The sequence below is a fragment of the Garra rufa genome, chromosome 12, assembly GCF_049309525.1.
Source record: "Garra rufa chromosome 12, GarRuf1.0, whole genome shotgun sequence".
Taxonomy (NCBI): domain Eukaryota; kingdom Metazoa; phylum Chordata; class Actinopteri; order Cypriniformes; family Cyprinidae; genus Garra; species Garra rufa.
Window position 1 is genome coordinate 26,778,187 of NC_133372.1, and position 25,842 is coordinate 26,804,028.

The 25,842-nt window shown below is 35.6% G+C and overlaps 1 protein-coding gene across 1 annotated transcript in view; it reads right to left on the reverse strand.

Annotated features, from left to right (window-relative positions):
• Nucleotides 1-7,983: 7,983 nt before the first annotated feature.
• Nucleotides 7,984-25,842, reverse strand: part of LOC141347546 (3',5'-cyclic-AMP phosphodiesterase 4B-like) — a 162,013-nt gene continuing 144,154 nt past the window's right edge. Inside the window, exons 4-7 of the mRNA XM_073852547.1 lie at nt 12,572-12,766; nt 9,594-9,630; nt 9,424-9,494; nt 7,984-8,062 (exon numbers count right to left, since the gene is read on the reverse strand). Of these exons, the coding sequence (XP_073708648.1) occupies nt 7,984-8,062; nt 9,424-9,494; nt 9,594-9,630; nt 12,572-12,766 (382 nt within the window). The remainder of the gene's footprint in view (nt 8,063-9,423; nt 9,495-9,593; nt 9,631-12,571; nt 12,767-25,842) is intronic.

Here is a 25,842-nt window from a genome sequence, read left to right on the forward strand (position 1 = left end):
AACCATTACTGAAAGTGACAGAAAAGAGCATAATGGAAAAGAAAGAATTTCCCAAGGGGAAAAGGAAATGGATAGTTACTGGACATAAGAATGACTGCTCAGCAAGTCCAGCACAAACAACCACGGAGAGCCTAAAATTGCACACCCTGACTAGTCCTGTGACTGGAAGTGTCACTATATCTAGCTCTTGGAGTAGATACTGTAACCGAGCAATGGCAGGAAATTATCTCCATGGCAACATTGTTTGGTAGCCCTTTCAGGGTGAATCGCACTCGGGTATCATTTCAGATTAAAATTAATTGCACGCTGGTCAAGGTGTCCTTGACCAGAGCTTCCTGGCACCAGGTTCGGGTGGATCTGGCTGCTGGGAAACCCGTGGATTCCAAAATGGCTAAGCAAACAAACAGAAGGACTTTTGTCAGGTTATGACAGATAAGAAAAGTGAAGTAAAGACTAATTAAATCATTTTCTATTGACAAGCATGGGTGGACCGTTTGACAGTTAATAACATGCCATTTCATAGCACTCAGATGTTTAAAGAGCTTGTTTTTGACTCAAGTGGGGAAAGTCAGCCAGCTCGATCCCACACTAGGCCAGTCAGCTGATAAGAACATTGCACTGACCTTCTCTAGGTACTCTGTGAACACATTATAGCTGTCAGTCATGTGGCTTCTTCTTCGTGCTGCAAACAGCACTTTTTTTGTTGTTACGGTAATCCTACAGACATATTTATGTTTTTTAGAGGTAACAGTAAGCTGACCTTATAGCTGTATGTGTGTGAATCCACAAGCCAGCTATGATGTGATAAGGAAACAGCCGTGAAGTTCACTTGTGCATTACCCCCTGTTTATCATTTCATTAGGCTGGCACAATGCCGGATGACTGGCATCTTAAAAGTATCATGAACCATTCACCATCATCAGTTCTGAAAAAAACGTCATCAAAGGCCCCATAAAAGTGTTTCACGTGTGCTTTGTTTTTCTGAAGGTATTTATGAATTCATGTATTCCTGAATCTTCAAAAGTACTGAATATGCATGAGTATAATGTAGCAAATGTTTGACGTCACGAGTAGATGATTAGATGGTGTGTCATGATCTGTCAGATTACCTAATTATTTTTAATGCTTATTCAGTCAAACCAATAATTATTCAGACAACAGATATAATTTTTGATTTTTTTTTAATAGTAGGTGCAGGACACTATAGGTCATTTATGTAAGTGAGGATAGCAAAATAAAGTAAACTGTGATATACTAATCCCAAAAATTCTTCATAAAGTGGACTACCAGGAAAAATTGGGGACCAAAAATGAAAAAGTGTTTTTTTTTTATTGCTAATGCGACCTTTTTACACCACAGACTAAACATAATTAAGCTTTTTTTGGTAATTGGTCAACAAAATATTGATAGTTGTGTAAATACTGTTATACTAACAGTTGTCTGAATTATTTTTGGTTGATTGTAATCCATTACATACCTTTCTATCAAAGTTATCTGACATTATCAAGATGAATTTGCTTTGTGTAACCCTGTGTAACAGAGTTCTTGTCATTTTTTTTTTTTTTTAACTATAGCGAATAAACTGGAATAATGTGTGAAATGTTGAAGGTGTCTGAATGAAGTTTGGTTTGACTGCACACCCAAAAATGAGAATTCTGTCATTAATTACTCACATTCATGTCGTTCCAAACCCGTAAGACCTTCGTTCATCTTTGGAACACAAATTAAGATATTTTCGATGAAAACCGAGAGCTTTCTGACCCTGAATAGACAGCAATGCAAATACCACATTCAGCTAGTCAGGACGTCAATAAAATAGTCTAATGACTTTATTCAACAATTTCTTCTCTTCTGTGTCATTTTTCGACATGTGGTCACGAAACATGTGATGCGCCTTGTTTACAAGCAGAGGAAGACACACACTGCACATAAAACAGTCTTTCCGATATATTTGAACCAAAATGTACAGACGATGAACTAAGAGAGATGGATATTCTAGGTCAGAACGCTTGCTCGTGGTACTGTCGTGAACGCCCGTTGAAGACTGGCACGAAAGAGACGAAATAGTCAAATAAAGTCATTATTTTGATTTTCCTTGCGCACAAAAAGTATTTTTGTTGCTTCATAAGATTACGGTCGAACCACTGATGTCACATGGACTATTATCAATGTTCTTACCTTTCTGGGTCTTGAACTTATCAGCTGCGTTGCTGTCTATTCAGGGTCAAAAAGCTCTAGGATTTCATCAAAAATACCTTAATTTGAGTTTCAAAGATGAACAAAGGTCTTACGGGTTTGGACCAACATGAGGGTGAGTTCATTTTGGGTAAACTAACGCTTTAATTAATTTTTTTTTTTTTCATTTTAAATCATATGGCGTATTACTAAATGTGAACCTTTGTAGGTTCATAAGTACTTTTATAGGCACATGTATGGTGTGCATGCTATATAACTTCCACACCCTGAATTACACTCTATAACATATAAAAGTTTTATCGGAAAGGCCTTGAGCACCAAGATCAAGGAAAATGAAAACAAGGAACCTAATATATTCTTTTAAATGCGACACAGTGATACAAACAAAGTGCCATGAACCTTTCTGCTGGTTCTGCCTGAGGTGATGTAACCATCACATATGTTGATGTTTTCTGTAAAGAAATACATACGTGCGGAGATGCCCACCGTGAGTTAATCTCATAGAGTAAACTACAGTCAAACAAACACTGCTATTGTATGTTCCTCTGAAACGTATCGCTCACAGGCCATAAGATAAACTCCAGTGCTAATCTGCCTTCTCTGTAAATACTCTAGATGTTGATCTACGATCAGTTCTCAAGATCTAAATCTCCTCCTTATCTTGTCCTAACCCCAGATTAGCTGCTGCAATCGTTAACATGTCTGCTCTCCTCAGCATGAAGAACGGCACGGTCTTACCTGCGACTTTCCTGAGCTCACAAAAACACTGAAAACATCCCATTGCCAAAGACGGAGAGTTCCGGAAATTCTGGCCATCACAACAAATTCCTCATACACCACAAATCATGGACAAATGAACCCTTATAACACGTATGTGGAAAACTCATTGGCTGGTTCAATTCTGTGGATGCAAGAGTCTCAGAAGGAATGCACAATATTAATTTGTCACTACTAACTCATTGTATATACTGTGTAACAAATCACAGGCACCTGATCCTGCAGACATTTTGAGCGCGTGTGCGTCCGAATCAGTGTGTGTTGAAAGAGAAGACAATGGTATTTGTCAGTCTACATCCTATTTTCCCCATTTGGTCATTAAGCCACAGACAAGTTCATCTCACGACCTGTGTGTGCGAGGAATTAACACTCGCGCACTGAAAAACACCTCCTGGGTTCCGGAGGATTCCAGCGGTATGGGAAAAACAGGAAAAATCTGCGCTCTCCTTCCTGCCCAATGACCCTGTTTGTATGACACACAGGAGGCAGTTTAGGTGCAGGCAGTAAGTCAGCCGCTCCATCTCATTGTCTCGGTTATGGTTACATCACTAGAGTTCTTCGTGCATTGTGAATTACTGTCATTGTTTTCTTTCAGATTAGTCCCTCTATCTGCATTTAAAAAAACACCCTTGCCATTGGATAAAACATAGATACTTTCTTTGTTCCAAAATGTAGTGAACTGCCTCGCTGCATTCTAAGAAATGATTTCGTGTTTAACAACCAAAAAGAGTGACATGAGGTCACTTTTTTTTTATTCCTTGAATCTAAATGCCACGTTTTTGCAGTGGTGTGTCATGTACGAGATGCGAGATAAGATGCGAGGTGTGAGCGATAACACGTCTACCACACGTTTACATAGAAGCAGGGTGGAGACATTACTGAAAAAAAGGTGTGAATGGCCTCTAACAGTCATAGAAGTGATGTGGAACTTTCTACACAGGAAGCAACTATGTACTACAAAATGCCTGATTTACTGTAATTTTTAATGGGGCTTGACATTAGCATGTTGCTATGCTAAAAGGCCCTCACACTAAGGTTGATAACTATAACAATAACTAAAAAAGTATTATTAATCGTTTTAATTCTATGTGAATAGGGAAGTCCACACCAAAGCTATTACAATAATGACACAAATGAATGTTACTGTTGGAATCACTTTTAGAGCAATTTTTGTCAGCTGAAGTACAATAAAAACATTGACCGCACTTTTGCATAAAATAAAATGCATTTAATGAGTGTCTGACCTGTTCAAATTACATGTGATACTGCACTTTTGAGCCCTTAAATATTGCCTCTGTAGGCAGCGCACTAGATTTTCGAAAGAGAAAGTATCTAATCTTTTGCAAAGTCAGTTTTAAAAAAAAATAGAGATAAAGGGACTAATCTGAAAAGAAAACAACAAGAAAACAGCAGTCTTTCTTTTTTATCATGCATCACAAAAATGTGACTGAAAGTAGATTAGACCCAGAATAATTTATACTACATTAACACACAGGTGCTTGTAGATACAATTTGAATATATCTTACATAAGTAGCATACTATATAATTTATCTGATACATAATAGCCTTAAGGACTCATGCAAAACCTCTCCAAAATGATGTGGCATTTCTGTTGTAAACAAATGCATGAATTCTGCATGACTATCACATATTTTCAACATAACGAAACTATCAGCTTACTAAGAGGTGACTAAGTATGATGTTTTACTCAACTGGCAGCATAATAGCAGGCAGGCACTTATCAGCAACCGATCAAGCTTGAAAAGCATCAGGAAGTGAATCTCAGTCCACCTGGTTTAAGAGGAAGTCAACAAAGCCGCATGCAAGCTGACTGACGTCAATCACAACCCACCGCACCTGACAGGAACTCCAACTGACTGCATTTCTCATGCTCTTTGCTTCAGTATAATGCCACTTACCGCCCTTCTTCCACATTACGCATTGAAGACCCAGTCCCTTTTGCTGTAGGCCGGTGCTGTTTGGCCTGATTATTGACCTTACAAGTGCACTTTCAGAATCTACTCAGCTGAACTCCCCTTTATACTTTTTCCCACTGAAACAAAAACTTAAATGATATACACACACAGACAATATTCTATATCCCTTCTATTCCACTCTATTTGATTTTTCCATCTTTCCTAGAAACATATTGATTCAACTGTGAATCCTAATTACAGCCAACAAACCAGACTGTACAGGTCAAATACCAGCAATCTATAGTCTTTGTACTAACAGTTTTCCAATAAGTTTCAAGCATATTTTTCTTTCTAGGACACAAATTTCCCTCCAGAGTGCTTTAAAGTTTGTAAGGATGTTTTATTTGGGAGGCTTTTCATTTATAGAGATACAGTTGAGGTCAAAAGTTTACACCCCCTTTCAGAATCTGCAAAATGTTAATGATTTTACCAAAATAACACTGTGTTTATTTACTTTTGTTTAGTAATAGTTGTTTATGAGTCCCTTGTTTGTCCTGAACAGTTAAACTGCCTGCTGTTCTTCAGAAAAATCCATCAGGTCTGACAAATTCTTTGGTTTTCCAGCATTTCTGTGTATTTGATCCCTTTCCAACAATGACTGTATGATTTTAAGATCCATCTTTTCACACTGAGGACAACTGAGGAATTCATATGCAACTATTACAGAAAGTTCAAACACTCACTGATGCTCCAGAAGAGCCAGGGGGTGAAAACCTTTTTGAATTTGAAGATAAGAGTAAATTTAACTTCAAATTTAATGTAACTATCTTCTGTAGCCTCTATAGGGCAGTACTAAATGAAAAAAAAAAAGATGTTTAGACAAAATAAAAAAAATATATACACATCTCCATTCTGTTCAAAAGTTTTCACCCCCCGGCTCTTAATGCACAGTTTTTCCTTCTGGAGCATCAATGAGCATTTGAACCTTCTGTAATAGTTGCATATGAGTCCCTCAGTTGACCTCACTTTAAAAAGATTACCTCAAAATCATACAGAAAAGGGTTCAAATACACAAAATGGACTAATCTGGAGAGAAAAAATGTGATCAGGACACGAGCCAGATTCGAAACATTCGAACCTGTATCTCCCAAGTGAGTGCCGAAGCTCAACGTGCATTTTGTCCAAGCTAATTTTGTTTCTTAGCTTCTGAGTTATGATTTAATACATAAGGTTGTGTTACGAGAATACAGTCAATTACATCATCTTGCATTTCATTAAACAAACCTGCTAAAGATTGCGTTTTTATGAAGCCTCTTTCTTGTCTTCTTCCTCTAAATGTGAACAATCTCTCTCTTATTATCCTTCAGAAATGACCTCACTCCGCCAAGGTTTTCTTGACATTTCTAAGAAAACAGTCTGGGCTGTATAATAGAGGCTCCAGTGAATGGCCTTGCTCTGTTTAGTTAGCATAGTTTACAGTTTTTCTGAAATCTCTGTCTGGCATGTTCTCTGATATCACACTGGGAGCCATCCTCAAGGACAGAGAGTGAACTATGAGGAATTTTCCCACCCGTTATACAAAGCTGAGGCAGGCCTGTTGTCCGTTGTGTTGTTGTATTTGGCAGGTGTGCTCGCATGTGAGGGACCAACACGTAGCAGCCATGGCCCTTTCCTATAGTCTAACACGTTCTGTGCAACTAGACAAAACAGCCACTAATATGGGCACCGTGCTTGAATGTGTGTGTTCGTGAGTCTACTAAACATTTCAACACTGCCGGGCCAATCAGCAGAAGCTGCGGTGGAGATGAGTGATGATGAGGGATACAAGAGGGCAACGGCGTGGGCAATCACGTAGCACGGCAAGAGGTCTCTCTATCATTAAAAATATACTTAAACACTGCAGAACAAAACACGTGTTTACAGACACACACGCAAACATATGATCTTTAAGATGTAGTTATTTTAAAAGAAATGCCTTTAAAGAGTAATACGAAATATCTAGGATTTGATGTTTAACTCAGAAAACAAAGCATTTTTTAGAATTTTGAAACAGTATTAAGAAATAGTTCACCGAAAATGTAAATTTGCTGAAACAAATTTGGAGAAATTTAGCATTAAATCACTTGCTCACCAATATTCTCACTGGAGTGAATGGGTGCCGTCAGAATGATTGTATAGCTAATAAAAGCATCACAATCATTCACAAGTAATTCACACAACACTAGTCTATCAGTTAACATCTTGTTAAGTAAAAAACAGTTTCTGCTTTGTAAACAGTGTTTGATCTGTGCATATTTCTTTCCTGCTTCAGTTGATAAAACTTTTTCTCAGGAGAAAGCAATATTAAGGGGGAGAGTATTTTAGATCATAGCAACATTTTTAAGTTAAAAAAAGTTTTTTTTTTTTTTAAATAATGCATTTGTTACTTACACAGCGTTTTGCTTTAAGATATGTTACTTGATGGACTGGAATCATGTGGATTACTTGTGGTTTATATTATCAGCTGTTTGGACTCTTAAACACTTTGGACGGCACCCATTCACTTCCACACTGCAAAAAAATGCTTTTCTTACTTTTCTTGTTTCCAGCCAAAATATATAAAAATTCTTAAATCAAGTAGGATTTTCTAGACAAGTAAAAATGATTGTCTTGCTTTCAGAAAAAAAAAAGCCAAAATGAAGTTAACAAGCAAAATAATCTGCCAATGGGGTATGCAAAATAATCTTGTTTTCTGCTTAAAATAAGATTATTTTGCTTATTTCATTGGCAGATTATTTTGCTTGTTCTAAGGAAAAACTCACTTAATTTTGACTTATTTTTTCTGGAAACAAGACAAAAATCTAAATAAGAAAAGCTTTTTTGCAGTGTATTGGCGAGTAGGTGCAAAACACAATGCTAAATTTGATCAAATCTGTTTAGGTGAAAAAACAAATCCATCCACATCTTGGATGGCCTGAGGGTATACGTAAATTTTCAGCAAATGTAAATTTTTGGGTGAACTACTCCTTTAAATCAGTTTGCTGTTCAAAAAATGGCTAAATATAATGATTTTCAGTAGTGGTATACAACTTTTGGACCTCGCTTTCAATACATTTATGCAGGGGTGAAGTTATAGGGCTTACCAGGTAGGCACACTCTGGTGATGGGGGGCTGGTTGGACACGGGGGATCTCCTGCAAGAGGAAATGTTGAAGAATGTAGCTGAATAAACACAAACAAACAATTATGACACAAGCAGAAAACCCCTGCAATTCAAACACATCTGTGTGTCATTCATTTGCGTCATTATAACTGTAACAGGATGCATAATGTCAAAGCAACAAGCATATTTCCACATTAAAGAAAAATGAAAGAAACCCTATTCAAGCCTGTGCATTTTGCAGTATATTTTTTTCTTAAGTGCATCATGGATTTGATGCGACACCCCCCCTTTAATACAGACAAATTATTATGAAATCACAGGGTGTGTCCTCTTTTCCATATATACTTCCGTAGAATTTCCCTTCAAGTTCATCTGAACTGGGTTGCCCTTGGACAGGCCAGCGAAGAGCCCAACAAAAGCCTCTAACAGTGCGGTATAATTGCCCTGACGTACATCCATGGTTATTTGGAAGGGTGAAATACTTCTTCCATGAATAACAGCAAGTAAACACCTTTTTCCCTATTTACCCTCATCGCTCAGGTGGAAAAATGGAATTTAGGGGCATGTGGAAATCGTCTCTGTAGGCAAGTGATTTTTGGCCGGGATGTGAAATCTTGAAAACTGGTGACATGTTAAGTGGAAAACGGCTTTAGTGAAATGTCAGTGTGCATGGGTGGCCGAATCCATAAAACAAATGATTGGAAAGACTGCCCTCTTGTGGTTATTCTCACAAACAGCAGAGTGGACTGTCAAAAAGAAAAACATCTTTTTAAACAATAATAATAATAAAAAAACTAATATTACTACATTATATAAAGCTTGCTTATTTTATAAATGTACATTTTATATTGTTTAAATAACACAGTAATCATTTAATTCATTAAAAGTGTGTTATTTGAGTTTTTAAGACTAAAATGCATTTTAGCAAGATTAAGAATACTGTTCTAATCTTTTATTTGGTCTGCGCTACTGACATAATCCATGTTGGTGGAGTTTGATCCATGTAAACAGTATTTTGTGGATAGTTACATCATATTCCTATTTGGTTTCATTGCATATATCATGTGAAAGTTACAAGGTTTAATAGCTTTGTATTCAGAGAAGATAAAAGATTGGACCGGACTTTCCACAGGTTTAGCGATTACACATGTTTCATGTAAACATGTATAAAGTTCTGTGGTGTAATGTGTAATATACTATGTATTTAAATTTTTAATTTGTATTCCAACACAGCAGACACTGAATGCACATCTGCATCTTTTTGAAAACATATCTGTAATTAATCAACAAAAATCTGCTATTTTTCAGAGACAGAACAGCTAAATTTAGTGTATTTTTATTGTCTATTCATGTTTGCATGAAGGTATGGCTTTTGTTTGCAATAATACTCACTTGTTAGATGTGCACTGAACATTGGTCAAGACAGTAAAGTTGTTTCTGACACTTCGAAGGCTTGCTAGAACCTACAAGAAGACAGAAATAACAAAAAACTGTGAGGTGAAACCAAGCACACGTCCATTTGAAATTCAATCCTTAAAGAAACATGACACTGATGTGTTTACCTGAGCAAAAGGTGTGACTATCAAGTCATCCCCATGCCTGTAATCAAGTGAGAATACATTAACATCTTAAGCATTTGACACTCAAACAAAGCAAACCCTATAATTTAAAGTCAACCCTATTTACTTTTCTAATGAATGTTCTTGGTCTTATTGTGAATGATTCATTGGTGAATGTTATTCCCAAAAAGAAATTTTGAAATGACTTTCGTTTTCCGCTGAAATCACATACGCCAGAGTACTGGAATATTAACCAATCACTAAATACTGTAGCTATTAATTGTTTTAGCAAACTCCTATTCGGTCTAGCTACATTCCCAACCTGCATTTTTCCGTATCTAGTTTCAGCCAGTAATGCCTCACTCATCAGACTCAATTGTCAAATGAGGTTCCTTTCAGTATCAGGACCCTAAATGCCACCAAAAAATGGGTTACCAAGAACAATCCAGCACATTCCTCAGGGTTCAACAGATATTTGGCATCTAAGACTCTGGAAAATGCGTTCTTATATAATTCCAGGCAGTTACTGCCAGAAGGCTTGGGAAATAAGGCCTTGATTGAGATACGTTCTGGCATGCAAATCTCACTGCCGTGAGCGGCAGCGCATAAATCAACTCCACTAATCAGCTCCGCCTCCACCTTTACCCCGCAGAAATGTTTGAAAACAGAAATACTAGTGTTGATGAAAAACGAGGCATATTAAACAACTTCAAAGTCCTCAGATTACCAGATGCTGGATGGTTTGGTTGTGGTGACAAAAAAATTAAAGTAGTTTCCAAGTCACTCGGCTCATTAGTGAAGATGAGTCAGTAATTACGGTTTGGAAAAGACTAAAGTAAGGAAAAGTAACTGAACTGACTATATCCATCTTTAACAGATGCTATGTGCAGGAAAAAGTTCCCACATTTTTTTCATAAAAAAAGCTGGGTAACACTTTAGTATAGTTGCTTATTATTTTTAAAGCACATGTTCTGCATGGCCATTTTCTACATCCCTAATCCTAGCCAATACCTAAACTTAACAACTACCTTACTAACTATTAATAAGCAGCAAATTATTAAGTTATTAAGGCAAAACTCATATTTAAAGGCATATTTCACCCAAAAATGAACATTTGATGTTTATCCGATTACCACCAGGGCAGCCAAGATGTAGGTGACTTTGTTTCTTCAGTAGAACACAAAAAAAGATTTTTAAAGGGGTCCTATTATGCTCTTTTACGAAATCTTTATTTTGTTTTGGGGGTGCACTAGAACATGTTCTCATGCTTGGTGGTTCGAAAAACGCATTATTTGTCACATAATTGACATTATTACAATAGCTTTCTCCCCAGCCTGGCACAAATGGCTCGATTAGTTCCGGGTTTGATGAAGGCCCGCCTTCCGAAAAACTAAATGTGTTGTGATTGGTTAGCAGTCCAACTGCATTGTGATTGGTGAACAGCTTAGACGGCGTTTCAGCCCTGCCACACCCCTTCCCAAAGCAGCAAGTTCCGTGCAGAACTGTTAGCACAAGCTAGATTAAAGTGATTCTTACGTTTTAAATATGGATATTTTTCTTACAAAAACACAACAGAGCCATATGAGGCACTTTTTATTATGGATCGATGTACTGTATTGGACTTGTTTTGGACTGATGGAGAGAAACACCAGCCTATGCCATTGTAAAGCTTGCCAGTGCAGGGATAATTTTATGCAAACTCTGATTGCATTCGTCTAAAAGAAGGAAGTCACATACACCTAGGATGCATGGAAGGTTAGTAAATAATACCCTTGAAAAGGGATTTTTTTTTAAACTAAATAGCTTCCTTTGGAGTGCACTTTGAGATTTGTAACTTTGTTGATGTTTTTAGGCCCAAACATATGCACCACACACTGACTAAAATTCAAAAAGGGAAAAAGCATAATAGGACTCAAACCGTTGCAGTCTTTCAGTCATATAATGGCATACAATGGGACCCACGGATTTGAGAGTCAAAAAAACATACACAGACAAAACCAAATTAAACCCTGTGGCTTGTGATGATACATTGAGGTCTTGACACACGAAACAATCGGTCTGTGCAAGGAACTGAACAGTATTTATATAATTTTTTACCTCTGATCCAGGCAATGTCCAACTGTCCTGAGCATGTTCACAACAGCTGGCGCGTGACGAAGAGCAAGCAATCATAACTTCAGTCGATCAGGCTCAAAAGTTGGGAGTCGACAAGTCAACACTGGATGAGTTCACGCAAGCAAACGTAATCTTTTAGTTTTTAATCAGTTGCAACAATCAGGATAAGCACCAGTAATTACCATTATGAGTAGCCATCATACCCACAATCTTTCTCTGTAAACAATGAGTGACATATACACGCGCCAGATCGCTTCCGCACATGCATCTACTATGCCAGAGCATGTTGACACATCACACGCCAGCTTTTGTGAATCCACTCAGGACAGTTGGATATTGCGGTGGATCAGAGGTAAAAAAAGATATAAATACTGTTCAGTTTCTTGCACAGACCGATTGTTTCGTGTGTTAAGACCACAATGTATTATCATGAGCCACAGGGTTTATTTGGTTTTGTCTGTGCATGTTTTTTTGACTCTCAGAGCTGTGGATCCCATTGACTGCCATTATATGACTGACAGACTGCAACGATTTGAGTTAAAAATCTTTGTTTGTGTTCTACTGAAGAAACAATGTCACCTACATCTTGGATCAGATAAACATCAAATTTTCATTTTTGGGTGAACTATCCCTTTAATGGTTTGTTTGGTGAATTCGGACCTTAGAATAAAGAATGACCAAAAAATAGTAATGTCTAGTTGTCTTAGTTGATACTGTAGGTCTCCAAAGACCTGCAAACCAGTTCAGTTTGGAAGACAAGGCCAGCAAACCAGTTCAGACTGGTTTAAGATGTTGCTTTCTACAGGTTTAATACATAAAAGGTAGTTCTTAACACATTTAAAACAACAAAAAACAACTTTACTCACAGTTCTGAGGCAATAGAAGAATTTCGAGACATTGACTTTGGTGAAAGGTCATAGTCGCTGTCTGAGCGGTAGAGAAAGGACTCTCGCCGCTGGTTGTGGCCGGGAAAGTTTGTGTGCAGAACGAGGCCAGAACCTGGTGAGGCCTGGGGGTCCAAGGGACTACAGCTTGCAGATGGGCCATTTTCCACATCGAAACTGCAATGACACAAAAACAAAAAAACAACACATTAAAATTAAGGTAGGAACACATACAGTACATCTATTTAAAAGGAAAGTTCACCCATTGATCATTAATTACTCACTCTCATGTTGTTCTAAACCAATAAGACCTTCATTCATCTTCGAAACACAAATGAAGATGTTTTTGATAAAAACCGAGATCTTTCTGACCCTGTTCAACTACCATGTGTATTCGAAGCTTCATAACATTACGGTTGAACCACTGATGTCAAGCTTTCAGAAAGTTCTCAGATTTCATCAAAAATATCTTAATTTGTGTTTTAAAGATAAACGAAGGTCGTAAGGGTTTGGAACGACATAAGGGTGAGTAATTAATGACAGAATTTTTTATTTGTTGGTGAACTGTTGCTTTAGTGGTTTTGGAATGCTTTCATTTTAACATACCCAATATTATTTCAATTACTTAATACACCTTTCTCTTACTGAAGACTAAGACTGTTAATTCGAAACCAAAAACAAGTCAATACTGATTCACCTTGGCCATCCACAAGATTAAAAGTTATATATAGCTTAGTGAAAATTTCAGGAGAAATACACAAGCTATCCTCTGGGACCCAAGAGCTCTGGAAAGTCTCAAAGATTCCCAGCACTTGGGGCGGAAGCGCGTCTCATCTTTCCAAACCATAAGGAAACATAGTGGTGATGGTCTCAGCCCACATCAAAAAGAAGTGAGGCAGGGGAAACACATTACGTTAAAGTCAAATAAACAGTTTCAAAAGACGGTTGTGTTAGGCTCAGATGTGCTTGTGATTTCAGAGGAAGTGGCAATGGTCTTTACACCCAGAGCACCAGAGGTTTGGTGACCTTTCACTGTTACTCCAAACACTGGAGAGTCTCAAAGTTAAGTAAACTAGGCAATAGGAGAACTATTCAAAACCAGTTCCTTGTTTTGCAGCCGTTGACCAATGGAAATTTACTACAACACACAAACCACACATACAGTACTGTACATGCAAGAATATGATAATGAGAGTTACTGTGACGTTGCTGAGTGGCAAGATCCACGCGGCGGTCCGGCGTCTGACAACCCACAGCTAACACTGAATCAACATCCTCCAATTGTGCCCCTTTTTCCTGCTAGGCTACCATTCACAACAACTATCAACAGCATTTGTATTTTTCACACTGCACTTAACCCCCGGGTTATTGTCTTTTTAAACCCTGCAAAGCAACATTTCACACTTGTATTTGTTGTTACCTGATCTCATAACGAAAACGAACTCTTGGGAACTTTTTCACAAGACACGAAATACGTATTAATAAGTATCACTGCAGTTTCCAACAGAAATGAACACTAGAGGTGGTAAAACAGCGAGCATTTGTAATTGTTTTCGTCATGAAATTAAACTTAGGATGTGGAATCCTTGGGTACGAATCCTGTGAAAAACATGACTCACGATGAAAGAACTGAAAGGTCAGAGATAAAAAAAACAAGCTAAAAAAGCATGCTCGTGATGTGTTTTCACATCACATTCGCTTTTGTTCATACTATAGGGTAAGTTTAGTTTACGTTATTTTCAAACGTCACAAAGTATTAGAGTTATAGCGCCACTCAATATAGACATATAGGTGATCAGGGACATTTCCTAGTTCAGTGGTCAAAATACTACCTGAAATCTCACTTGGGATTATCTATGAATTAAAAAACAAGGACAAAATGTTTTTGTTTTTTAATTGTTGTGGGTTCCATATATTAATAGGCTATCATACCTGATAATTACAGGGATGTTAGAGGATCAGACTTACCATAGCTTCTTTATTCAATAGTAAATAGCAACTATTGCAAATAGCAAACATTTTAAAACAGTAAGCCCAAGTATTATAAACAAAATTCTGGCTTTACATGAAAATAAAACAATAAATTTGAGAACATATGACAATATATGTTATTTGTTAAATAGCCTACAATAATTACAAATTTTGGAATTACAAATTTATACTTTTGGAACTGAATCGTTTCAGTCCTACTCAGGGTTATTATTTTGCATTTTAGGCCCATTTTTAACACAAAGTAAGTGCTTTCTGCAAATGTAATTGTGCCAGAGGCGATGCCGCCATGTGTGATTAAAGTTATCTTTTCCATGTTAATCAAAGCTTTTCCTTTTCCTTTTGACGCAAAATTTCTATTTGTGAATCGGTTTCTATTTTTTGCGACATCGCAGCTAGAACAACATACAAATGACAATTATAATTTCAGGTACTGATTATGTGCTTTATTCAATGTTAAAAGTGTCTAATGTGAGTTTGAATATCATATTTATAGCCATACTGAAAGCGACAATAGATAATTTACCTCAGATCTTGAAAATGTAAGCAAACATATAGCCTACGTTAAATCTGCAAACTCATTACGAACCAACAAGTGTTTTCAATGACAAAGATGGTATCAGTCACACTCTGTATGTAGTTTTAATAATGTTAAAAAGGTTTAGTATTTATGAATTAGATTATAAAGTATAAATTTCGTTGGGAGTGCAGTGCACTTCTGCGCTTTTAAATGGCTGTGATATTTGAGTGTTTCTGTCACATCACACTATCAGTGTTTTTATGGGTTGTTTTCAACGTGCTGTAAAATGGGGACATTTACGAGGACAGCTCCAGTCGGGGACAGGACATCAAAAACCGGGACTGTCCCCTGAAAACGGGGCCGTCTGGTCACTCTAGTATAAAACCAACGTCACATAAAATGTACACTGTAAAAAAGATTCCGTATAATTTACAGTAAAAAAATTTAAGCTGTGGTTGCTGGAATTTTACCGTAAAAAATACGGTAGCAACATTTTAGATTTTACAAACTTAAATTTACAGTTAAATACCGTAATTTCATTAACTGATATAATGTTAATATTCCAACCTATTAAAGTACTAAAACTTGTTTTGTACCTTTGTAATACACTGATAACCACCAAATGCAGGTGGTGATAAAAAAAAATGAACATGATGAACCAAAGACCATCACAAGCAGCTTTTAAATAATAATGTATATAGAAGGTGCACAGTATCCGTCACACAAACACTAAACACCATCATGGTAACACCAATGGAACTGAAATAATGCAATAAAAATTCATTAAACAACATTAGGTGTAACATACAACCCTAATGTACAAAACTGATAAGAAAAAAGAAGAAGAAATATAGTTACATTAAATTTGAAATGTAATGCAAGGAATTCTGGGAATGTCAGTTTACGGTTAATCGCTGTTTTTTATTTTATTTTCTTTTTCACTTGCAAAAACGGCATACTACTGTAACATTACATGTAATGTCCAATACAGTCTTTTACCGTATATAATACAGGGGAATTTACCGTTAACTATTTAACAGGTTTTTACTGTAGCATTTTTACAGCCTTTTACCGTTAAATTCACAGTCATTTTTTATATGTATCTGTCCAGCTGAAAAAACCAAACACTCTTTCAGCCCCACTCATTTTACTTTGTATATGTCTTGAAACATATTTCGTCTTGCGAAAAAGTTCCCACAGGTATGTTAAGCACATTTCTCACAGTCATATAGTAAGAAAATGTATACAGGACAAACTAGACTGTACAGTCAGTCAGGAAAAAGTGCAAGTGTTGTACGAGAGAGCGAAACAAGTCATTATATAAACAGTTTGTGCGCTGTGTTTGATCAGTCAATGATGGTGACACCTCAACTATGTAAATAAGAATGTTAACCTAGGATTTGATACAAATGAGATCTAAATCTATGGATAATTGTTTTGAAATAACATTACAATTACAGCCTGTACAACTGTTTTATACTCTGTTTTATAGATTTATACTCTAGGTACATAATTTAACAAAGAAAAGAAAAAAAAAAAAAAAAGTTGAAAAGTTCAGATTGTCCTCCATGGACAATAAATCGACATGCGCCACGTCCTCTAGATACTGGAATCCCCTGACCCATCTCTGTGAAATTTCATCTTCAAAACTCAATTATAAATGCGTCTGTTTACTGTTTTATTGAAGTGTTTGTGCATTCTCCCTCTGTCTTGTGATTACAATCAACTCATCCCTCATTTTCTTGCATCTTGTGTATCTTTTGTCTCTGTATTTCTTTCTGCAGTGTAGCTTCTCCCATTTTGGTATTGTTCTTCTGGTTTCAGTCGCGGTTGTTTCTTGTCATGCATTATAAAGCATGCCCGGGTTTCCTCAGACGCTGTTTTATTTTTTTATATATTGCTGTTGTTACACAAAAGAACAATACGACTGAAAAGCATAAACCAAAATGCATATTTGATAAATGAGATCATGAGTCAGATACAAGGAGTGAGAAGCTGCACTACGTATAAGGAAAACCACAAGAGATTTTCTGATGTGTCCGCAAAGCTTGTTTCACTCTGCACGCACAAGCAACACGTAAGTGAAGTAGCAACATTTTATGCTGCAGCGTCATATAAAATAAATTAAGTGATTTCTGGATTACCACATTGATTATTTTCTTTAAAAACACTCCTATCATTTAAAGCAGTTATAACAAAATGCAATATAATAATAATGTTTATGCTATACTGCTTAAGTGTGAAGATACAGGAAGGGTGAGACAAGCCACTAAACAACACTGCTTACAAACACCGTGTGAAACAGACATAAATTTGGGTGATTTCACTCCCTACACAGTAAAATCACCCTGCTTGATCATTTATTCCACTATATAGAAGGGTTTATGATATAAAGCAAAATCCACTGTTGACTCAAGATGAAATGCTAAACAAAAGAATCTAATCTGATGACGCAAAGCCAGACAAACACTTACATGGAAACTGACTGACTGGTAGTTGTGTGTTTCACTGTCAACATGATTCACAGAGTGGCATTTCTTGCACTTTTTTATAGCATCTTTTAGATGGAAATTCTTTGTAACAAACTTATTAGTCTGACAGACAACTTCATGAAGTAGTTGTCGTGTCTAAAGCAGAATACACTCTGGGTCATTTGAGCTCCCTGGAGAGGTCAGGACTGAAAAAAAAAAAGCTATCAGGAAACGATACCTCTGACCTTAGCTGTAACTAGTATCTCTGATTCCCATGACATTATAATTCGAGTTCATGCAAAGGCTGATAGTAACGTTACATTGGGAAGAATATTAACAACCATAAAATTAAGTACAACACATGTAACGTGGCATTGACATCTCACAGCTTTAAAAAGGGATAATGCAGACAAAGAGTATTTATGTAGCTTCATAATACTATGGGTGAACCACTGATTTCACACTGACTATTTTAACAGTGTTTCAGTTGTGTTGCTGTCTATGCAGAGTCAGAAAGCTGTAGGGTTCCATCAAAAATATCTTAATTTGTGTTCCAAAGATGAACGAAGGACTTTGGAATGACGTGAGGGTAATTAATGACAGAATTTTCATTTTTTGGGGTTAACTATCCCTTTAAAGACCTGATGAAATCAACTGATGAGTGCAGTTATCTGTGTTGTGGTGATGTACTTTCTATTGAAACAAGAAGTTTGGGCATTTTGAATAGTCTAGCAAACTTAATTAACATCACAACCATGAACCATGATTTACTACTTGTTGGTAGGCTCCAGGGGGTGGGATATTCTCATTCTAGAGAGCATCTGATTGGACAAGAATCTATAAGGCAGGATAAGTTATAAATATATTTGATTTGTTTCCAAGAAGAGAAAGGCTGTAACTTTTTAGTCAGAACTAAATGTCTGCTAAATGTTAATTCTGTCAGTGTTTAGGAGTACACAAGCATACAGATTGTCTCAAAGAAGAATAAAAAAAATACTAAAAGATCACAAAATACTCCAAAGCTTCTCCCCAGTGCTATTTTATTATACTATTATATTACTATTATATTAGTTATATACTTTTATTTTTATAGTTGCAAATTTTTAACATTAATTTCAATTTGTTTTATTTATTTTGTTATGCGCTTTTGTTGTAATTTTAGTATTTCAACTTATATTTATTTCAGTTAGTTGCCAGGAAAACATTTACCATTTTATTTTAATTTAGAGTTTATAGAGTATATATATATATATGTCAAAGTTTGTCTTGTAATTGCCCAACAAGTCATGGGGAAAAAATGATGTTAATTATAATTTCATATTAAATAAATAACACTATATGAAAATAGGTGTCTAACAATGAAGATAAATCTCTCTCATGCTATTTATATATAGTTGTTTCCCCTCAATTTATATATAGTTTATATACAGTTTTTTTCTCTCAATTTTTGCTATGTCACATCATAGGAAAAATGTACGGTACAGTTCAGTAAAAATGTAAAAAAAAAAAAAAAAAACATTGAAAGAATTGTTGAAGTTAGAGACCCTTTGATCTCAAAGATCAGACTTCACACTACATAAATATATGCATTTGTTCTTCTAAAATAGTTTGTTACAAAACACGCATTTACTGCCTATTTGTCAGTTTAAGTTATTAAACTGAATTTATTTGTTACTTTAATTTAACTATAACAACACAATATTTACTGTGGTTATTATCAACAATTTCGAGCTCAATAAATACTTGGTATCAGAGTTGACCATTTTCATCAAAGAATCCCTTGTTGTTTCAAAGTTAATGTCCCACATTTTTCCATGATCGTCTCACTTGTTTTCATTTGTAATAATTGCGCAGAGACTGAATATCACATGGTTTTAAGCTAATGAAAATGTTTTTCAGCGATTTAATAGAATAAAGTTTGTTTGGTGTTTATATTATCACCATGAAACAAAAAGGAAAGGATGCTGTTTCCAGTAAGTATCTAATTATCCTGTGACTGCTATTGAGTCACTGTCTGGTAACACATACACAACACAACAATAGTTTACATAGGGCAGCTCCAAAAGACATCCTCTACTTGTTCTTAAAGTGCAACTGCAATCACTCTAACAATGAACCATCTTTACACAAAGATTAGAATGGGTTTCAAATCATAAAGATCTCTGTGTCTCACATTTTCACTTCCTCAGCTGTTAGTGGAACTGTTTAACATTACAAAATAGACTTCACTGTAACATATGAGCAATTAAATTACTACATTATTAAGCATCATATGTCTTTTGTAATGCTGGATTTGATCACATGGTTGTGGGGAAGAAGCTACACTGGATTCTACTCTGGGATCAGAAACTTAGAAACAGAAGAGGGAAGTTCATATGAGCCTATCTGTGAGAATTTTCAAGGCTCTGGACCCTGCTTTAAATGGTATTCTATCAAGACTGAAAAATGCAGTTTTTTCCATGACATGTTTCAGAACAAACACATGCCCAGCTCTGGGGATCATTTAAAATGACGTGGTTGTTTTGAAGAAATCAGATGGTATGCAAGAGAATGTTTGTTTGTGCCAACTTTAGTAGACTAATCGCAGGAGAAACACCCCCTGGAGTAATCGCTGGGGTCTTGTTTAACTCTCTAGTCCCAATGTCAATATATATAATGTTTGGCAGTTTTTTATTAAACTAAAACTATTTGCTACCTGATTTCATGACGAAAACATACCTGTGGGAACCTTTTCGCAAGACGCGAAATATGTACCAAAAAGTACATACACTGTAAAAAAGTTTTCACCAGTTTCAACTTGAAAACTTAAGTTTAGCAGCTGCCTTAAAATTTAAGTTAAATCAACTCAAATCAAATCAACTTGTAGTTTTAAGCTGATTTAACTTAACATTTTAAGTTTCCAATAGCTGCATGTGTTATTAGATTTTTTGTAATTTTTGAGCCAAATCTCAAAAATGTTATATGGTGTAACTCTCTCAAGCATAGTTCAATAAATGACAACTTTCATAATTTAAAAAAGCATTAAAATGGTAATAAATACCTCCGGCATAATTGCACAAGTGTCTGTTTTAGTGAATGGCAATCATTTTTTTCATCCATATATTTCTGAATCCAAAGAAACCTAATACATTTTGTCTCTGAAAACCATGTCCTCTGGTGTGACACCATATCCTGATTTTAAATGGACAAATTCCATAGAAAACATTAATTACTTTAAAACCCCATTCATGATCATGTTACTGAAGCCCCCTGGGAAGCCAATGACGTGCACTTGATAAATTTTTGTCTCAGAATTGTTCAAATATTTAACTTTTTTGGAACCAATACAAAATGTGATCTCATGACGAAACCTCTTTGGAACCTCTACATGATCTCATGACGAAAACGTACCTGTGGGAACTTTTTCGCAAGACACGAAATATGTACCAAAAAGTACATACACTGTAAAAAGTTTTCACCAGTTTCAGCTTAAAAACTTAAGTTTAGCAGCTGCCTTAAAATTTAAGTTAAATCAACTTAAGTCATTTCAACTCACAAGTTAAATCATCTCAAATCAAATCAACTTGTAGTTTTAAGCTGATTTAACTTAAAATTTTAAGTTTCCAATAGCTGCAAGTGTTATTTGATTTTTTGTAATTTTTGAGCCAAATCTCAAAAATGTCATATGGTGTGACTCTCTCAAGCATAGTTCAATAAATGACAACTTTCATAATTTAAAAAAGCATTAAAATGGTAATAAATACCTCCGGCATAATTGCACAAGTGTCTATTTTAGTGAATGGCAATATTTTTTTTCATCCATATATTTCTGAATCCATAGAAACTTAATACATTCCTTAGGTATCCTGTGAAAAACTCACATTGAAAGAGCTAAAAGATGAGTGATCGAAAAACAAGCTAAAATTGCATGTTTGCGATTGTGTTTTTACGTCACATTCGTTTTAGTTTATACTATCGGGTAGGTTTAGGTGTAGTGCAGATGGTACATTATTTTAAAACATATAAAAAGGAGAATTAGAGTTATAGCGCCACTCAATGGACATTTCAAGTCAGAACTGCAATGACACATTGCAAAACCAACATGTACATTCCTCTATTAAAAAAAAAAACTAACACTATTTTAGCGCCACTCAGTGGACATTTCACATCAAATATGTCGTACATGGCGGTACAAATTTTGCGTTTTGCGAAAAAGTGCTTACAAGTTTTCGTTAACTATTTAATATGACTTAATCAACCAGAATACATAAGTTGAAACCAAAGTCATTTTTAAATGTCAGATCTTTTAGAAATAATTTCGTGAGGTAACACACATGTATATGTATATTTTAAGCATTCAGTTCAAAATATTTGTGCACTAACTGTGCAAAGTTTGGGGTAGGTAAGGTTTTGAAAAAAGTATAAAAGTATAAGTATAAAAAAAAGTGATATTGTGAAATATTATTCGTTTAACGTAACTGTAAAGTAAAGGCAATTTATTACTTTGATGCAAAGCTGAATTTTTCAGCAGACATTATTCCAGTCTTTTGTGTTACATGATGATTTTTCAGAAATCATTCTAATATGCTCATTTGGTGCTTAAGAAAACAGTTGAAAACAGTTTTTTTTTACTCTTTCAAAAATAAAAAATAGGGTATTTTATGTTTTGTATTGTGTACTGTGTGCATATTTGTACACATATCCTAACTGTATACAACCGCATTGAGTCTGGAGAATATTTCACGCTTATTACACATACACACACTGTGGAGTGACTAAAGTGATTTGATTTCATATAAAATCTGAGAAAAATATCTTAAAAAACTGCATTTTAATGTCACCAATTCAATACAATCTACATATGCCATCCAGGCAACATATCATGCATAGGTAAAAGTATCTCACAGAGCTCAGTTTCGAGCCACATTTCTGCCCTTCAGCACAAATCCACACAACGTGGAGATTATCTTCGTCGGCATTTCAGTCATAGGAGACCTTTACACACCCAGCCCAGACGTCAGAGCACGCTGTGTGTAAACACAGATGTTCACAAACTCATTCATTCATGTGTTTGACAATTAAAGTGTATATAAACATGCATTACAGATTGACACAAAGATATATTCATAAGTGAAGAAACAGCACACTCATAAACGGAAAAACTGAAACATGCGACAAATAGCAGAACTGATTAAAAAAAGTTTGAACACTTAACTAAATAAATACATAAATGAATAAATGTAATGACTGAATCAAGGTTAGTTAACTAACTAACTAACTAACTAACTAAATAAACCATTAATTATTAATTCAAATCAAATATAATATATATAAAAAACAAGTTATTTTATTTCAGAACGCTGCCAAGGCCACATTTCTAATTTTAATTAGTTGAACTTGAATACTAAAATAGCTCAAATTAAAACTGAAATAATAATGAAGAAATAAAATGGCAAAAGCACACAACAAAATTACTACATTTTTAAGTTTAAGTTTAAGATAATAATAAAAACAGGGTAACACTTTACAATAAGGTTCATTAGTTAACATGAACTAAGAATGAACTAAATTTCTACAGCATTTCTTAATCTTAGTTAAACTTCAGCATTTACTAATGCATTTTTAAAATCACAATTTGGGTTTGTTAACATTAGTTAATGGACTGTAAACTAACATGAACAAACGATGAACGACTGTATTTTTATTAACTAACATTAACAAAGATTAACAGTGTCAAAAATGTATTGTTCATTGCTCGTTCATGTTAGTTACTACATTAACTAATGTTAACAAATGACACCTTATTGTAAAGTGTTACCAAGTTAAAAAATAAAATACCCATTTTTAAACATCTCATCTAATTAAAACCAATCTTTCCGTCCAAATTAGGGCAAAATTGTATCATTCGTAAGTACGATACGTAAGTAAAGCAAGAACAGGTCTCAGGTGTGAAATTACAGTAGAGGTGAACGTATCAACTGATATCACAAGAACACAGATCACATATAACGTACGACCAAGTGCATACACACAATAGCCTGATGGAAAATGTACAACAGCTGTGAACAATTTAAGTCTTTTATAAACACAGAGCTCCGTTTACTTACAAACACATTCGCAAACTGCTTGAGCAACAACGATTCATCACAATGAACTCAAAAATAACCCCAGAAAAAAGGGGAGAGAATAAGAAAAAGTACAGAAAGTGACACCACAAGAGCAGATCTGGTCTCTAAGAGAAAATATACACAGCAGGAGATGACATCTGATCGCTGTGTGACAAGAATCCTTAAGAAAGGGACAGAAATTCATGACTTAGACACAGGCTGAGAGATGGCCTATATTTAAAGTAGTAATTTTGATATATAGCTGCGGTAATTGCAAACATATGACAGCAGACAAAAAAAAAAAAAAAAACACAGAGAGGAAGAGAGAGTGTGTGAAGGCATGTGAACCAGACAGAGTCTGAAAGTTACAGAGACAGAAAAAGAGGAGGTTAGATCTAACCTTAAGGTGGAGGTGTGCAGCCTCTTTACCACCTCCTCACTGAAGTCAAAATGAACCCTGCTTCTGTGGCAGGGCGACCTGCGGAGCATGGCCCTAATAGACAGCGCTGTGCCGTTCAGCGTGCTCTAGTAGCGTCTTCCCTGCATGACTCCCCTAACACTTAGTGCCCTCCCACAGAGCTCAACTTCATCGCACAGCCACTTCCTTTTGAAGTCCAGCTGCGCTACCACTCAACTCAGCTCTCTAAAAGAGAACGCGGCCGCACATGAAACCCGGGGCGGAGCTTTCAACTAGGAGTCGGAATGTCTGAACAACTGAGAAGTTTCATTCCTAAATGTCTGCTGTAGGCACAAACAAAACACATGTAAGCTGATTTAATGAAAGACATTGGACATTCCACAAGGGCTATTAATGTTTTATCGCTTTCTGAATGCCTCAATTCGTGGTTGGGATACTTTTGAAGAAGTGTTATAGAGGTTTGAGCTCTTTGCGACTTCTGAAATGAAACACTGTCTAGTTCAGTGACGAACTCTGGTGAGACTTATGAGGTGTAATGACATGGAACTTACAGTACAACAAAACACATCTAAACCTATGTGTGAGCACATGTTTGTATGTGTTGACCTAATTAAATTACTAATGATTATTAGTAACTATTAAAACTGTTAAAAACTATGAAATATTAGTATATGTTGGTACACTACCAGTCAAAAGTTTTTGAACAGTAACCCTTTTTATTAAAAAAAAAAGTCTCTTTTGCTCACCAAGCCTGCATTTCGTCACCTTAGAATTATAAGGTTCTATCTGCATTCTGAGCACTTTCGAGATATTGAGCTTCAAAGTTTTTGCGTTCCATAGACTTCTGTAGATAGAACCATTTTTGTTTTTATAAAACAAAAAGGCCCAAAATGTACACAGCTTACAAAAGAAACATCAAATAATGTAAATAAGTTGTCACAGAATAAGAATATGTGAATAACTCAATTTTGACAAAAATGTCAGATGGAACCTTATTTCACGAGTTCGCCCTTACATCTAATCTGCTTGAGCGAGTAATAAGCATATTTTGGCGTGCTGTCCTGGGGAAGGGTTCCGGGCCCGGAATACAGGCCAGACCCAGAGAACTCCCCCTGCTAGTTTAGGATAGAAACAGATTGGAAGTGGGGAGTAGGGGTGGAGGAGGGATGCCAAGAAACTGTCGCTGGATGGAGGTAAGACGGCTGGCAATATATAGATGATGCGCTAATTCAAATGGTCAATTGGTTAAACGAGTTGCACCTGTGCCGAATGGATTGATTATCTGATCGTGCTCCTCCCGAACCTTGTTAATAAAACATCATTAATCTTAAGGTGACGATTTATTTGATCCAAAATACAGCAAAAGCAGTAATATTGTGAATCTATTTGAATATATTTTAAAATGTAATTTATTCCTGTGATCAAAGCTACATTTTTAGCATCATCACTTCAGTCTTCAGTGTCATATGATCCTTCAGAAATTATTCTAATATGCTAACTTGCTGTTCAGGAAACATTTATTATTATTATCAATATTTAAAACAGTTGAGTACTTTTTGTTCCAGGATTTTTTGATGAATAGAAAGACCCAAACATCAGCATTTATCTGAAATAAAAAGCTTTTGTAACGTTATACTTTTTTTGGTAAAGAAGTTTAGAAATTAATACTTTTATTTAGCACGGATGCTTTAAATTGATCAATAGTGTTGATAAAGACATTTATAATGTTACAAAAGATTTCTATTTCAGATAAATGCTGTTCTTCTGAA